We start from the raw sequence: 18,752 nt of genomic DNA, 5'->3' as shown, positions 1-18,752 counted from the left end.
TATGAAACACACACACACACACACACACACACACACACACACACACACACACACATATATCTGGCCATTCAGATGTAGGTTTTACACGATTCCATGAATTACTTAAGGTTAAGGCCATGACGATCCCTTTTGAAGGGACATGACCAATATCTTTCCCCATTTTTATCCATTCAGGCCGGCCGCAGTGGTCTAGCGGTTCTAGGCGCTCAGTCCGGAGCCGCGCGACTGCTACGGTCGCAGGTTCGAATCCTGCCTCAGGCTTGGATGTGTGTGATGTCCTTAGGTTAGTTAGGTTTAAGTAGTTCTAAGTTCTAGGGGACTGATGACCATAGACGTTAAGTCCCATAGTGCTCAGAGCCATTTTATCCATTCAGCTCATGTGCTTCATCTCAGATGACCACCTCATTTACAGCAACTTAATCTTTGGTTATCCTTCTTTCTTTCTTCCCTGTGAAAACAATTCTTTCTCAACATATCTCAAAAACTTTTAGTAATAAAATGTTCATTTATGGCTATCTGAAAGCAGATGGAGCCCCTAAACTGAGTTCTGGTGAAATAAATGGTTTTACTAAAAATGGATAGCTTCTTGTAGGTATTGTTACAATGAAACTGTTAGAAAAACTATTATGTATTTAAAATGATGTTAATTTGATTTTTTGGTCTATTCACTGAAGGTAAAATGAACAAAATTCTTATTGTGTATTGCAGTAAGTGTTCTGAACAAGAATTAAAAAGTGCATTAACTTAATAATGTTCTTATATGTGAAAATATAATCAATTAAAGTATATTTTCCCCAACAGTACACTTTGTGCTTAAAGGCTTGGCATTTTTGGGTGAAGGATAAGAATAAAGACTTGGAGATTGCTGCTGGAGCCAACTACAAACCACGATTTATCAAGCCTGATATTCTAGAACTTACAGCAGAAGAGCTGAATTATGCTCTTTGCCTCTTTGTCACAGAAGCGAAGAAGCCTAATGGAATTGATTATCCCCCAGATGTTGTGTTCTATTTCTGTTTGGGTGAGTACATGAAGTTACATTCTGTTGATGTATAACTTCTGTTATTTGTTTCAATTTTTAATGATGAACTTAGTTGTTTAAGTAATAATCTGCCTGCATTTTACTCTACATTGGTATGTGAAACTGTAACTGTAGCATGCAATAAACAGTAACATCATTAGCATCCATTTCACGTATAACAATGACTTTCAGGCACCATGCTTCAGTCTTTTGTTGTTTAAAAAAGTAGGTTATCAGTCAGAATCATCTTCTCCTCCTCCTCCTCCTCCTCCTCTCTCTCTCTCTCTCTCTCTCTCTCTCTCTCTCTCTCTCTCTCTCTCTCTCTCTGTAGTAGTATTTTGTCTGCATTCACTAAAACATACAGGAATATTTAAAACTATGTACCTGCAATTGAGAATATTTTATATAATTAATTGTAGTGTGGTATTGACAGGAGTATGGAGGGAGGGACAGGCAAACTTTGCAGTAGTAGCACCACCGCCTACTCTCCTTTCCTCTCCCACCCCCCTCATCCCCTTTTCTACCTGAACAAAATTTAAAGATTCAGGTTGTATTGATCTTGTTTCCAGGAGGTCACGCACATGCAAAATAATATTCAAAACATTGTTAAATTCCAGGTTACTTAACTGCACTTTAGTTATGCCATATAAAGTTCCTCTTTTGATTGCCTTTAATTTTTACTGTCACATTGGATTACCAGCATAACTGTTCATTCCACACTTGATGTTTTGAATCACATAGATGTTATAGAAATTAGTAAAATTGTTCAGGTGCACAACATCCTATTCAGTCCACTTCTCTCTCCTTCCTTTGCAACTTCACCAGTTTGTACTTAGGCATGCTCATTTCTTTTTATGGATGTCCATCCTATTGCATGGATGAGGGACTACAGCTGACGATATATGAGAGAGAAAAGGTACCTCCACAGCTGATCTCAGAATTTCTTTATTGTCTTGCACAACTAGTTTCAGCAGCACATTATTGCCTTCTTTGGTGCATTTATTGTGGAGTCCTCATTACTACACACGTGGGCTAGCTTTCCTCAGGAGTCTCTGCTTATTTCTTTTAGTCGTGTATTCCCACTTGTACTGGAGAAGACACAAAAATAACAGCAGTAAAAGCATTTTCTTTTTGTAAAAAGTACGTAGTAAATACTTCTCAACAAAGTGGAAGGTCTGTGTCAGTGTTCAGTGATGTACTACTTAGTTTTATAGATAGAAATGTACACTTGTGGAAAATCCAGGATGGAAGATAATATGTATTATGGGAATAGACCACTGCCCACCACTACACAAGGCCCTAAGCAACTGGTTGGCATCGGGGGGAGTGCTCTTGCTCTCTTGGTCTCACATGAGCATGCACTGTAATCTATAAATTCTCTTACCTTATTGGGCATATAATGTTTTTGAGTGGGTTATAGGGTAGCTGGTGGGGAAATTGAGGGGGCTAGGTGTGGGGAGAGTAAGTAGTAAAATGAAATGAGTTTGATAGTGATAGTGTCTATTCACAGGTATGGAACAGGATTGACAATTTTTTTACTAATAGAAACCAGTATGTTACACTGAGTATGGAATGTGCAGCAGAAATGTAACATTAGGTGCACCCCAAGGAACATTATTAGGACCTCTAATGTCCTCAGTACACATGTACAAGTTCAGCAGCACTGTGAGCTTGTTCAGCGACAATGCTGTAGGAGAGTAATGTTGTTGGATAGCCATGAGGAATTACAGAAAGACTTGAGCAGAATTTCTGTTTGATGTAATGAGTGTCAGCCCTCTTCAAAAATGGATACATGCAAGATAATATCCATAAAAAGATTTTAAAAAAAACTGATAGTACCAAATTACAAGGTTGTTAATTAACATCTACATCTACATGACTACTCTGAAGTTCATACTTAAGTGCCTGGCAGATGGTTCATCAAACCATCTCGGACTATTTCTCTATTGTTCCACTGTCAAACAGAGCATGGGAAAGACAAACACTTAAATTTTTCCATGCAAGCTCTGATTTGTCTTATTTTATTACAATGCTCATTTCTCCATATGCAGGGTCGTGTCAAGAAAAAATTTTTCATTCAGGGGAAAGTTGATGATTGAAATTTCGTGAATAGATCGTGCCGCAATGAAAAACACCTTTGTTTTAATGATTGTTGCCCAATGTACATATTGTATTCATGACACACTATTCTGTATTTTGCTACAATACAAAATGAGCTGCCTGTCTTTGAACTTTTTCAATGTCTTCTGTCAGTCCTATCTAGTGTGTCTTGAAAATAGTTGGTTGATATCTTGATTGTCACTACCTTTCAGCAACCAGCATTGATGCTTGATGGACTTGCATACAAACCATCTAAACAAGACTGCAGGAACATACTGAAGTTTTTTTTGGATTCCATGTCAAAATGTATGATTGCAACAAGTGGGGGCTTCACACTTACTAAATTCTCATAATCAACATCATATGCAGTTGTGTACTCCTTACCATTTGCATATTATCATATATCAATTGTCATGCAAATGTTAATTCAGCCACATATCTTCGATGTTGAAGTTTCCAGAAATGTTCATGTACAATCGGCTACATATTGAGACACTTTTATATAGGAGATATGTTATTTATCTTAATTATTCCCTTTCTAAGAAAATGGAAGTTCATTCCTTGCAGCAAAAGAATACAACAAAACAGGTAAGAGGTCCAAACTGAAGAGTAGCCACAAGTCCCATGTGACTTTCCTTTATGGCACGTTTCACTCTACAGACGTAGGCGTCTTCAGAACTGTGGAAATAATATGTATTACACCACCATATAATAAAGAAAAAACACAGATCCACCGTATGTGTTAATTTCCATTAAGTAGCCAAGGGTCGCGTGTTAAATATATGTGGCTATGTATAGTGCCACTGTCATACATAAAATGCAGTAATTTGGTTGTGTGCAGTTAACATAAGCTCTCTGCTCAGTTACATTCTGAGATCAAATAGCAAGGCATATCATTTCTTGTTGAGTGTGTCGGAGCCCTATAGATTCACAGTTTGGTGGAAACTACCTGATTAAGCCTAGTGTAATAAAGAAAATAATATTATCATTAAACTGTGACAAATATTCACCTTTCTTATGGGTGTTAACAGGCACAAGTTCAATTTCTTAACTGGTTATGAATTTGACAAAGTAAAATTACAAATTGAAATTATAACTATTGCTCTTACAAGCATTAATATATGTATGCCATGTACACAAAAGGTTATCAGTGACATTAAAATTAACCTCTATTGTAAATAAGCAGTGGAGTAAATCAACCAGACAGACATGGTGACATGATTCCTCTTATGTCTATGTTTCATAAGAGTACAATATTAAATATACATATTTTCATGTACACATAGATGTAATAAATTTCAAATTCCTTGAAACCTTCATTTTTAAGCAAGCCAACAAATACTAATACTGATTATGTTGGCACTATTGATATCATAAATGTGGTAAAGAATCACTGCATTTATACACACATACAAAAATTCACAATTGATTATAAAATACTGCTAAATTACATAGTAAAAAACCAAACCAAATTAAAATTTTGATTGCTGTTGTTACAGGTGTTAACTTACATGTGACAGACTTGAAACAGCTCATTAAGATCATTAGGAAACATGTGATGTGATGAAGTCACACCACACAGTAATAAAAATGTTAGGTGAGTGAAACATAGTAATTCAGACAATTGAGGTGAATGTAAACATTACATGATATCTACATGAAATGATAAAGGTTCTATAGTGGACCACATTGTGAGATTTGTCCCTAAGTGAAAAGTTAATATCATATTTCAGAAAAATAACACCCTTGGATGTGCTTGGAAACACAAGAAGAATGTGGCTAAGGACAAATACAGTAGGTCAGGAGTATAAAAAATTGTCAAGTTATGTATGTTGGCCAGACTGGAATACAGTTTCAGAATATATATATATATATATAAATAAAAAGAAGAAAAACAGAAAAAAAAACATTGTAGTCTGCATTCCAACCATACAGCACTGGATGAGTGCTTGAAGGCAAATAACCATACTTCCCATGAGATTCAGGATAGTGTGAGAGTTATTCACACCACAGATAAAGACCAAAGGTTGAATGCATCGGAAGGATTAGATATCTTCATAGAAAAGAGGAGAAACCAATATGTTTTGTTAAATGTACAAATCTAATTTGAATGAATTCACCCAGTTGTTTGATGATGTATTGCAGAAAGGCTGTTTCTGACCAATGTATTATTGGGTCATACTTGAAATTGTTACACAATGTCCACAGGAATTAATGTTACCCATCAATCCACCATGAATAACTTTTAACTACTTGCTGTTCTAACCATAAACATGTTTGATGTATATGATCTTAATCTGATATATGTCTATATCCACAAAGGTAAAGATTACGTACTGAGAGTGTCAGAATATATATCCACAACCTACTGTATATGGTGGGTGCCTTAGTACGTGCTGACTCTGTGGTACGTTTTGTTGTCATTGTGAGTTTCTAAGAAGTTTCAGTCTGAATTGTATAACTGTTCCCATACACTGATTCCAGGTACATTTAATCCATGCTTAGTTACAATATAGGTTAATTTTAATGAAACAGTGGAAAATGCAGGATGGAAGATATCAATATTATGAAAAGGACAGTTGACACACACACACACACACACACACACACACACACACACACACAAGACCACAGTCTCTGGCAGCTGAAGCCAGACTGCCATTTTAATGCTATTAATAACCATTGCATGTGTATATTAACGATCGTAAAATCAGTAGTTGTAATTCTACTATGTCATTTTAAATTTATTTTAATAACGAGTTATGACATTTAAACTTGTGTCTGTTAACACCTATGGAAGTGGTGGATATTTGCCACAGTTTAATGGTATTGCTGTTTTTTGTATGACATTGACTAAATGGAGTAGGTTCCACCAAAGCTTGTATCTATAGAGCTGTGACTCACTCAACAAGAAATGATACACATGGTGCAGGCATGTGTATCACTGAGGAGTGGTTTTGGAATTCCAACTTGCCCTGCAATTCCCTGCTTTTGGAGCTCCCTTTGTGTTGTTTTCGTGCTGACAGGGTTCACAGGTGCAACATCTAGTTCTGCAGTAGTTTTTGCAGCTGTCATTCACTTGTTTTTTGTCATAATCCTCTTCAGTGACCATCCGTCATGATCACACTTTGTCCAAATGGTGACTTAGTGGATGATGTATTTCCACTTTCCCTGCATGCAATATAAATCTTCCATCAGTGCCTCTTGAAACACAAAGACTTCTGTTTCCTTGCTTATGGAAGCACCTAACACATTTCCACATTCAAATTCACATAGCTCCAACATAACACACTCACAGATACACACAACACTGTTCTGACCATGACTGACACTTGCAACATATTGAGGACATTGCATATTTGCTGTTCATTCCCATATACAACAGCGCAATCTGCAAGCTTGCTACCATCTGCAAATATGTTCAAGCAGGGATTTCTTGTGGTGTTATATTTTTGTTCAACCCCTGTATTTAACATGTGATCCTGGATATTTAATGTAAATTATCATTATGTAAGTTGAATCTGTGTTTTTGTTCCATTTTGTGGTGGTGTACCACATTTTATGTCTATAGCTCTGAATATGCTTGTCTGTCGAGAGCAGTGTGTCGTAAAGGCAAGTTACATGTGACATGTGCCTGCTCTATAATTTTAATTTATAACTGACACTGTTCTGCCAACAGATTATGCCTGCACTCATCAGATATGAGGTTGTATTTCGTTATAATAGACAAACTTGTGGGATAAATGATATATTCTAAGGACTCAAGTTTGTATATTACTGTACAGACAACAAGTGTTCATGTTGTTTGTATGTGGCAGTATAATTAGCAGTGCTTTAAAGAAAATTAAATAAATGTAAACAAAATAACTTCAATGAGTTTCTGTAAAGCTATGTTTGATTGTCAAATTTTTTGCAGGAGACAATGTTTCTCACAATATCACCAAAAAATAGTGCCTCAAATCAACATTTCTCTCAGTTACAAACAAAACTTGTGCCATCAGTTTTTTTTTGGCATTTTCATTTTGTGGTTTTAATTGAAGAAATAATTACAAGAAGTTATTCTCATGCTTTCAGAAATCATGAGATTGCAAGTGCAGTATAAACATGTTATTTGAACTTCACTTTTGTTACTCCTGTTTGCAGGCATCCAGTATTATCTATATGAATGTGGAAGAGTGGATAACATTTTCACTGATCCATATTACATAAAATTTACAGACTGTCTGGACAAAATTGTGCAAAGTTTCATGGCTAAACAGATGGCATCAGGCAAGTATTGAGTATTTTAGTAAATACAAGTTTCAGTCCATATTTTTTGATCCATACAGTCATTTAAATCAAAAGCATAAAGATATCTTCAGTGCATGTGAATAATTAGGATTCAATTTCATCTTCTATATTTTGCATGTGTCAACAAAAATTCAGATTTATGGTGTTCCTTGTTAAGGACTTTGCATACTACAGACATTTAAGTGTTTATACTGTAGTGTCTCTTTTGTTCATGCTTCCATTACTTGAACAAAAAGTTATTGTGACAGGCTACCATTTGTTTTCAGATGGAATGTTTGTTTGATCCAAAAGATTCTGTTCCAAGTTCAGTAAATGTTTACCAACAAGTACTATTTTGATCTTCCCCTTTATTTGTCTCTCTACTGATCTTTAGCCATCTAAAACACATAGAAATGATATGCAGTGACAATCTTAGATGGCAAATTATTTTCAGTTAGGTGGACGTTTTGCTGAACAGCCTGTTGTCTGCTACTGCACTGCACAAGACTATTTGAATATTAAGTGCCATGTTATAAGTTACTTCATTAACCGAAACACACTATATTGCTTGCGTTTATTTAGGTACAATGTGAATTGGCCGTACTCACTGACATAAGTTCAAGTAGATGGCAATTTGTTTTGTTGTGATTTCTTATGGTTTTCCAGCTCGATGTATAGGCTGTTGAATTGCAAACAGCATACATATTTTAAATTTAATACGTATGGTTTTCCAGTTCAGTGTGGATGTTGTTGAATTGTGGGCAGCACACATATTGTAAATTTATTTCTGATATGTGTGGTGTTTGCAATTCAGTACCATATAACCCAACCTGGAGAACCATATGGATGTTCAGGACAGCCGGATTGGAAGGTGGTGGGTGTGAAAGAACCATTAGGAAGGTTTTAAGTAATAAGTCTTATTGGTCACTTTTGCCTCCTAAAGGGTCACATAGTCAGGTCTGGGGAGGCGGGAGTGAGCCAGAGCATAGTCAGGGATGAACCGTAGTTCGCATAGTTAAGGGAAAGCGGTGTCTGGAAAGACAAAGTGCACGGTGCCACAGCACCGGGATGGGCAGGAGGTGTTGACTCCTACAGGGCACGCAATCGAGAGAGTGAACCAGGTGGCAGGCAGCCAGATACATCCAGCACGGCAACGCAGCTTCCTCAGCCCTGTTTGGTCAGAAACTGAGAATCCCGCGGGGCGGCATGGAAATTTCCAGAGCGTGGCCTGATCAGCATTGATGCCGGGGTGTTGTTACCTCATCAGCACACGAGGGAGGCGCATGATCGAGATGCTTGCTAACTTGCTGTTGCCAAACTATGGGATGGAAAAATTACAGGCAGCCGACTCTGCTGGCTAAGGCTTGAGAAGAAAGTGACTTTTGAAAGTGAATAAAAAGTAAAATAAAATCCCCTACTATCGAGCTACTATCTGGCTCATCCTTACACTCCTCCCTCTTCCGTGGGAGTGGAGAACGAATGTGATTTCGCTCTGTCTGATGATCAATTTAGGCTCCCACAGAGGTTGGCAGGGGCCTTAACTTATGGGAGGGAATAGAGACTTTAAAGACCTCCTGGGGGTCACAAAGGGATTTACACATGTCAACAGTATTATGTGCATACAAGAATAAACATTACAAAACATCAGAACAAAATTACATTAGTTAACAAGCATAAGTAAAATATGAAAATAGTTTGGATTAGGCATATACACCAAGTGTCTCCATTTTTTTAAAAAATGAATATACATATCACCATTGAAGTTGCACGCAGGACTGGGTGGTGTGAGGCGGCGTGTGGTGGTGTTCTCAGTGAGCAGTGTACAGGCTGCCGGTGGGAAGGGGGCATGGCTGTGGCCAAACCTGTGCACTGGAGCTCAGCGCAGTGGGGTATGAGGGGAGGTTCACACGTTTCAAACACATTTAAAAAGGGAGTCAACACTAGGGGAGCACTTCACTATACAGCACAAGTTTTCACATTTGTAGATAACACAATTGCACTCTTAAAACTAAGGGAAGGCACATGCTTGATAGGTCCTTTCTTCTAGTCATGGGCGATATTCGCCCTGAGGCTGGGGTTCTGGAACCATTGGAGGGCACAGTCTTAACCGTTTGCAAAATCCCTTTTTGTACAAGATCCATATCAGTACAATAATAAGAATAGCAGTGACTGGGGTTACTGTGGTGATGGGTATAATGGTTGTATGTAGTTTAGTTGCCATTCATTTAGGTGTGCTAACAGGTGACTGTAAAAAATTTGTCCTTGTTCATGTTTTAAAAGGTCATCAATTGACGTTAAGAGGTGATCATTTGATATATTAGATAAAGCAGGCAAATCAGTTAACAGAGGTACCACAAATGAACTTTCAGGCAGAAAAAATGTAGGTAAATGAGCGCAAATACTAAGTGAGTAAGTCATAGTGGCTATAAAGGTTATTAGTGGCATGATAGCATCACAATAAGAACGATTTGCTAGAAATCCACTGTTTGAGATTTCTATTTCATATGTCTGTGACTGGAAGTTGTGTTCATAGCAATGAAGCATTAATATCATGGTAGCACTAGTAATGTGGGCGGGAGTCAGCGTGGTGGCTACGTCAGAGTGGCGTGTGGCATGTGACAGGTGACTTCAAGGCTACACTACGTCAGAGTGGCGCCCGTCAAAAGTGGGATTAAGTGTGACATCACGCTAGATGCATTGTTACAGCGGGTTCTGCTTAAAATTACATTATGCATTAGTAAATTGGTTCATAAGTGACAGATACGTCACAACAATTATGTAGTTAGGTTTTAAATGTAAAACATATTCAAGTAAATTCAATATCCTCAATAGTGCAGAAATGGTGGCTTGTTACCCGGAGCCTCCTATACAATAGGCTTTAGTCACTTAACAAAGATGACATGGTAAATGAGAAGGGTCTCAGCAAGAGAAACGTATGCATGTGGACAGAGAGAACGATAGCTTGGTACTCTGATGAGAAGTAAGAAATGAAATAGAAGATTCAGAGCGTTGGAGTCGAAGAAGGAAAAGATGACAGACCCCAAAGACAGGGACCCCCCACCAATCCCCTACCCTGAATCCCCCACTGTTCCAGTACTTCACTGTGGCGCTGGAGGAAGAAGTGCGTTTGGCATTCCCTGCAGAACGGACTCACCACAGCTTCACCTTCCCTGTCCCCAAAAATGAACCCCAACACTCCCTATTAGCTGATCAATGAAGGATAACCAATTACCATTCTGCAAGACGAAGTAATTGAAATTTTTAACATTGTGTTAGTTACGTCCAATATCAAAGTTCCTTGGGAATCCATTTTAACCCAAATATAACTGTTACATAAAAATGAAAATATAGAAATGAGGTACACAAGTATCATATTAAATTTACTACATATTCCATATCAATAAGTAAACAAAGTTAAATGTCTCTTTGGGCTAACCATCCAAGTATGATAATGTTCACATTATGAGAAGAAGTTTCTCATGCATCATTATATTTGCTAAACACCATAAAGTCATATGTGAAAATGACACCAGTTCGGTGCAGGTGGGGCATCTTGTTGCCCAGGACTATGTAAAGTCGCATAGCCTCGACAGTAGAAAGTGTTATTGTGGAAGGACAGTGTCAGATATCTGGGGTTACTAGTGTGTGAATGTGTGTTTGTGTTGGTGAGTGAAAAACAACTATGCGTAACTCCGATGCCTGGGAAAAATGCGGGGGGGGGGGGGGGGGGGGGGGACAGTTTTACAGCAGTTGTACGATTACCATTTGTAACTAGATGGTACAGTCAAGTGATACTCATTAAACCTCTGTGTACAATAGAGGAATAGCCTAAGGGTAGGCCGGATGCAGGATGAACACTGCTAGAGAGGCTCAGAAGGCTGAATATGAATGGTCCCCTGGCGACTAGGGAAGACGACAAGAGAGAAATTCTGATTATAATAACTGTGTAGAGATATAAGAGCAAGCTTCACATCAGCATTGAAATAGTATCATGAGGATGAATGCTGCGAGAGAGGTCAGAAGGCTGAACACTGTGACAATAGAGGAACTTCGACTGTAGTAGTCGTATTGGCCCCTGGAGGGAGGCAATGATGCACAGATGAAAGAGATAGGTAGGCGATCGGTTTATGAAACCGAAAACTGAAAGAATAAACTGATCAGCTGGGCACTCTGTGGACGCTAACCGCTATGTGTAAGGTACACGGTCCTGGAGGAATTCAATGCTGTTGATAACTAGAGGAGAAAAACAAAACTCGACGAGAGCCTAGAGACTTCCACAGTGGGAACAGAAAGTGCAAGGAATTGAATTAGAAATGACTAAATTGAGCATAATTTCTGAAGGACTTTTCCTTTATGAAGGTATAGTGCACAGTGCATTGTTGACGATGGTATCGCTTACTTAACCGTGTATAGGACAAAGCTGCAATTCCAAGATAGGTGCTACATACTTCTTCTTAAAACTCGACATCTCTCACATAAATAAATAAATTAATTAATTAAAAAACTCCTTACTGTGTGACCTAATTCGCCATCTTCATCCTCTCACCATTTGTGACTAAACTTTCCGTCTCTATAACTCCGAGGTGCTGGCCTCATAAGGCCCAGCTAGTTACTTAAAACGCCATCTATACGTGGGTATATCACAGTGTCCTGGGACATGTCGTACAGTTAAATAAGACTTCAGCAGTCAGAGATCCTTCGGAAAATACAATGGAAGATTGATGTCAAAGAAGGCTCACATTCTGAACTGAGATTTCCGCTTACTGGCGGTTAGCTGGGGGCTATACGCAGTTTGCGTCTGATAGTGCCTGATCAGCGGTCGTCAGAGAGCACGGGACACTGTTCTCGTGAACTCTTCTCCGACATGAAAGATTAGTCTAACTGTGTTAGTTCACCTGAAGTTGTTGTAGCTTACCTGCACTCCTATTTTTTTTATTCATTATTAAACCTACTCCTGCATTACCCCTATTTGATTTTGTATTTATAACCCTGTCTTCACCTGACCAAAAGTCTTGTTCCTCCTGCCACCGAACTTCACTAATTCCCACTATATCTGACTTTAACCTATCCATTTCCCTTTTTAAATTTTCTAACCTACCTGCCCGATTAAGGGATCTGACATTCCATGCTCCTATCCGTAGAACACCAGTTTTCTTTCTCCTGATAATGACGTCCTCCTGAGTAGTCCCTGCCCGGAGATCCAAATGGGGGACTATTTTACCTCTGGAATATTTCACCCAAGAGGACGCCATCATCATTAACCGTACAGTAGAGCTGCATGCCCTCAGGAAAAATTACGGCTGTAGTTTCCCCTTGCTTTCAGCCGTTCGCAGTACCAGCACAGCAAGGCTGTTTTGGTTAGTGTTGCAAGGCCAGATCAGTCAATCATCCAGACTGTTGCCCCTGCAACTACTGAAAAGGCTGCTGCCCCTCTTCAGGAACCACACGTTTGTCTGGCCTTTCAACAGATACCCCTCCGTTGTGGTTGCGCCTACAGTACGGCCATCTGTATCGCTGAGGCATGCAAGCCTCCCCACCAAAGGCAAGGTCCATGGTTCATGGGGGGTTGAGTACATTACTACTTTGAATATTTTGGAAAAAATGCTAGTAAGGAAATCAGATGATAATTGTTTAAGTCCATATTTCCACCTTTCATATGAAATGGTTTAACTGCTGCTAATTTTAACCTGTCTGGAAAAATTCCCTGTGCCAGTGATGCACCACGTATATCACTAAGGAAATTACTTACTAAGTTATGATATATAAGCACACATTCTTCATTCAAGGCCTTATACTGCTTGCAACATTAATTTCTGTCCTTCAGTTACCTTCAGATACTCATTTTAAGATTCTCAACTGTTGGTTTAAATATGACACTTAAGATCTGAGACACTTAGTAAATGTGAAATACATCTGTATTACTGATGTGTTAAAGCTGATGTAGAAATATATTGAAATGAATAGTCATGGAATACTTTACATATGATATAACATGACCACAAAGTAGTAGTTAACAATTCTTTTTAGTGCAAAATGTAGACTTGACCTATCAGTGTAAATGACATATTGTAACACGTGGAGCTGCTAAGTAATCTATTTTTAGTTGTATCACCGTTTTCACTCAGAGATAATTTTCCAGTGCAGTTTTTGTTAGTAACAGGTGTCAGGTATATCTCATAAAACAGTTGTCAAAATGTAGCACGTATGCAAAGGTAGATGTTTGGAGAGTGTCCAACTGTGGAACACAACCAACAAAAACTATTTTAACCTATCATTGTTCATTTAACGATGAATGTCATTCTAATTTATGGGAGCAATAACTTTTTATATTTGTTAATTAAATGAACAGTGAACTTATGCCATTGTAATTAATTGCAGATGAAATTGCCACCCGGGTGATGGAGGAACATCTGTGGGAAAGCAAGCAACTAGGTGCCCATTCACCTGATGTTCTACTTACCACCCTCATGTTTTTCAATACTAAATATTTCAATCTTGTGGTAAGTTGGAACAAATCTGTGTCAGAATATGATTGTTGTCCTTTACCATATGGAAAGTGGAGAGTTTCAAATAAAAATTTGGATTTCTCATCTTGAAAAAAATTATAACTAAATACTTCTGACATTATCTCTTATGTGTAGTGCCAAGCACGTTGAGCATATGAACCATAATGCCTTTTGGATTTTAACTTACAAAGCTTCATTATTATTATCGTCTGTGTTACCTGCATTCATATGACATATATGTTGTAGTTATTTCTTATAATAAATTTATCATACAACCACTAATGTCGGGAATGTAATCCTCAGCTATGTACCACATTCAGGAGACAACAGTTCAAACCTGCATCCAGCCATCCTGATTTAGGTTTTCCTTGACTTCCCTAAACCACTTCAGGCAAATGCCAGAATGGTTCCTTTGTAAGGGCACGGCCGACTTCCTTCCCTAATCCGATGGAACCTATGACCTTGTTGTTTGGTCCCCCTCCCCAAATCAACCAACCACTCAACAATGTGTTTTGGGAGTAGAGCTTCCATCATCTGGCTGTCTGCATTAACTCTTACATAGTAGCACACACAGTCACAAAATGAAAACACACGAAGTTATTCAGACATAATAAGTCCTTGTGTTACTTTTACAAACAGTAACACTAGATTCTTTGTGCTCCTTATCCCAATTACTGCCAGTTCAGTTAATAGTAGTAACACCAGTCACATCAGCTGAAAGTCCATCTCATGCACTGGCTAGTTCGGTAAACACATGTACGGCTTCAACAGTTTGCATTGAGCCATCAGCTGTTCCATAGCTTTCCAGAGATGTTACAGGGGACGTGAAGAGAGAATATATCAGTGGTTATTTATACAACATACCTACATATACTGTGTTAATGCTAACCTTTAAAAAAAGGCTCCAAAGAACCATTGAAGAAAGCATTACCACTCTCACCTGTTTGTACATGAAGTACGTTATCGACTGTATCTCGGTGCATTGCTATTACAAGTCCTTCATGTAGGTCAAGCTTCTCTCCTTTCTTTTTTACATGCATCACCTCTAAATCCTTTTCTATGCTATTTAGCAGGTGACCAGTTTCACATATATGTTCAGCAACCACTGATCTGTGTTAACTGCCCAGTGCAGAAATGTCTGCATGCTCTCTATACCTTGTCGAAAATTTTCACCCCATCTGTCCTATATATTTCATGCCCCATGATGGACACTGCATTTTATTAACCACTGCCTTTGCTAATTCACTTTTCCTGGACCCAGATATAAATGACTCTGTGCACTAAGCTTCTAAATGCGACGTTTGGTTAGGAATCACAACACCTGTTGGTGTTGGCTTTCTAAAGATGTTGGAGGTGTGCGATTTGCCTTGCCTCGTTACCACAAGATCTAAAAATTGGAATAAGATTGCTACTTTGGAGCTCTACAGTGAAGTCAATTTCTGTTGTTGAATGCTTTACATTTTTCCAACCACAGAGAAACCCCACTTTAACAATTTTCAAGGGACTTCAGAAAAATACAGGAAAATGTAAAATGTAGGAAATAACGTTTTATGCTGTAAAAGCTACGTATGCATTTTTGCACTTTGTGTGATATATGTGCACAATAAGCATCAAACTACTTGTCAGGGACTTGTTTATTATCTAGTAAAATTTTATTATCTAATAAAAACCACTGATGTTACTGGAAGTGATGACTGCCTGGGAAGTAGAAACGTTTGACTCAATTTCATGCATCATTATAGATGTTTTTCGAAAGCCTGCAGCTCTCATTTGTTATTTAAATACTGAAACACTGCACCAGTTAAGTATTTTTTCATGCTGAACATGATGAATTTCGAGATTTTTTCCTCATTGTCAAGTGCAAATATTTAGATAAGTATTTTGAGTGATGTTTGCATGTGTGTGGTTCTGCATCTCTTGGACTGTTGTCATCTTTTTGAGTTTATCTGATACTGTGCCTCCTCAGTTGTGTAGAAAACCACATGTGTACAAACTATCATTCACGTAGCTTGTTTGTATAACGTCAAAAAGAATCCATACACAAATACTGCTGTTGACAACCAGAATAAATTCTTGAAACATATTTTGCTCAGCATGAAAAAATATGTAATGGGCACTGTATTTAAACCAAAAACATTTGAACAATGTAGAGTGAGTGAAAGTGTCCACTAGCACTACAAGTGGCCAAGTGACAAAATACGCTAAATCTGCTTTGATGAAGGTGTCACGGTGATCTTAACAATCACAAAACTGCACATGTGCTATGGAGATGGTTTATTAAAGTTGGTGGTTGGTCATATCATCATTATTTGAATCCCCCTTGCAGCAGGACATAAGGCACAGATAGTTCCAACTTTTACCCATTTACTGGTTCAGATCTGCTGAGTAGAGAAAGTGTCAAGAAACTTAACCACTTAATGTTGCTAAACACTACTTGATGGCCAACGCCATGGCAGTGTCATTTTACATCAGTTTTTCCTCCACCAACATTTTTTCATAAATTGTAAATTGTGGGAAAATTACAAATATGTTGTTGGAAAATTGGGTGCGAATTAACATTGTGGACTAGGAAATTTGACGGGAGTGACAAAAAAAGTCATAAACGGCAGGAAAACATTAATTCCAGGAATGTAAAAGTGGGGTTATACTGAGTTGTATCAGTGTCGTCCCGAGTTCCATCTACAAGCAACAGCATGTTGTTGACATAGCATTTATAATGTACTTTTTTGTCCATTAAATGTCCTTGATTTTAGAATTGTAAAGGAAGGGGAAGGCAACAGCATACCAAATGCAACAGGATCATGCCTTGTAAAGCACTGTGGTGTTCAAATCGATCTTTGGATTGATGAGAACTTTACTTTTTAAGGCATGAACAGAATGATGATGGATGTTTATTACTGATTAAAAGAAAATATGAATGCACGATCAGAGATAAACTGTGAATGTACTATTTCCTCCACCCAGAAAAGCTACATTGGAGAAATAATTTGACTAAAGAAAAGTGAAAATAGTGTATCCCTAATGTAGATGGGGTAGCTGAATAAACTGATATGTTAATAGTAAAAGATAAGGAAGGAATTATAAACAGAAAGTGGATGATGAATTAAATAAAGCAGCAATGTAGACATGAACAGAGGTATATGTTTGATAAGTATGAACAAGTCTCTTCATAGAAATGAACTGGTGTCAATCAAATGTACATCTATCTCTCTCCTACATCATTCTGCTGATTCTGTTCATCTGTCTTTCCATGTAAGTTTTCTTCTGTAACCAGCTATTGATTGCTTAAAAAATATATGGACTTTCTCTATTTCTCATTTCAGTTTCCTTCCCTTCTTGATGTATTGTTCTCTGTAAGAACCTTAAGCATTTCATAAATACCATTTGTATGTTACACTTGCAAGTAATAAGCACACTGGATAATAGAGGTCTACAAATCCTGACTCTTGAAATTCTAATGCCTAGCACATACCTTCTTTATCCACCATCCATAGCCCACAGTCTACATTCGGTTCCTCTGGAATGCTACCTCACTTCGTACTAATGTTACCATACACTAAGGATGCACTCATGCCGCCACCTTTCTGCTTGCTGCTGTGGCCTGGTGATGATGAAGTCCACTTTGTCATACCAGTTCACTTATTCTGCACCATCACTGTTCACTACAATCGTTGCCAAGTATTGGTATAAAGTTGGTTAGTGCTCCTCTGCAACCATCGATGCGTGTCCTGAAACTTGACCCATGATTGGCTGCTTCAGGATCACTCTAGCAGCCTCGTGGTTGGCTGTTCCTAGTTGCATAGTTTCTCACACAGTGTACATCTACTTCATCAGTATCTACATACACACTCTGAAAACTACTGTGAAGTGCATGGGAGAAGATATTTCCCAGTGTACCATTTATTAAGGTATATAGCACGAGAAAAGTGGCTTCCGAAAAATCACTGTCCCACCTGTCATTAGGTTACCCTTATCTTCATGTAACTTTATTTTTGTGATCACTGCAAGACTGATCATTATGGAGCTATAATATATTCCTAGATTCGTCACTTAATACTGGTACTTGCAATGTTGTAAGTACTTTCTTGAGAGATAGTTTTGTATCCAGCTGTGAGCATCTTCCAGCTCAGGCTTTTCCTGCATTTCTGTGACAGTCTCTCATGCTCAACTAAACGTGTGGACACTGGTGCTGCCCTTCTTTCTAGGCTTTCAATGTCTGCAGATAGTCTTATTTGTCATGGATCCCACACACTTGAGCTATGTTCTAGGATGGGTCACATGAGCGTTTTGTAAGCAATCTCCTGTGTAGATTGACTTCATTTTCCCAATATCCTACCAATGATACCACCATACACAGACTGTAATGTTGTGAGGACTAGAAGTGATGATTTTTAAGCATGCACTTATTTCAGCCATTTTTGGACGCAAAGTTATCAGGGACAAGGGACAGAGAGATAATTGTGACCACCTCATGAGGGATAATACTAGGTGTAATAATTTTTGGAAATTAGTTCCTATGTTTCAGGTAATGTATTGTTTTCTTTTCTTTCATTAGAATAACTGCATAAAAATCTACATGTGGCAGTTGCAGTATATGAAGTAGATGTGGATAAAAATTGACGAAGTGTTACTTCAGAGTGAGGAGGCCCATGAATTACTCATCAGAAATTATTGTATAATTTTGGGTTGAATCTTTACATCTTACGCTATACTGGTTCAGTAATACTTAAAATTGGAAAATTTGTTACAACAGTCATAACTTTCTGAAAAAGTGCTCGGGATAATTTTTGAACTGTTTTTAGAGTTGGCACAAATATCTGCAGTACATTTACATTCAGAGTGTGCCTTCACACCTA

At 38.1% G+C, this 18,752-nt stretch overlaps 1 protein-coding gene across 1 annotated transcript in view; it reads left to right on the top strand.

Annotated features, from left to right (window-relative positions):
• LOC124555348 overlaps nt 1-18,752 on the top strand; it is a 457,917-nt gene that overhangs the window by 403,782 nt on the left and 35,383 nt on the right. Inside the window, exons 19-21 of the mRNA XM_047129228.1 lie at nt 802-1,021; nt 7,265-7,390; nt 13,769-13,890. Of these exons, the coding sequence (XP_046985184.1) occupies nt 802-1,021; nt 7,265-7,390; nt 13,769-13,890 (468 nt within the window). The remainder of the gene's footprint in view (nt 1-801; nt 1,022-7,264; nt 7,391-13,768; nt 13,891-18,752) is intronic.

The sequence above is a fragment of the Schistocerca americana genome, chromosome X (assembly GCF_021461395.2).
Source record: "Schistocerca americana isolate TAMUIC-IGC-003095 chromosome X, iqSchAmer2.1, whole genome shotgun sequence".
Classification (NCBI taxonomy): domain Eukaryota; kingdom Metazoa; phylum Arthropoda; class Insecta; order Orthoptera; family Acrididae; genus Schistocerca; species Schistocerca americana.
This window is presented reverse-complemented; position numbering and strand designations above follow the sequence as displayed.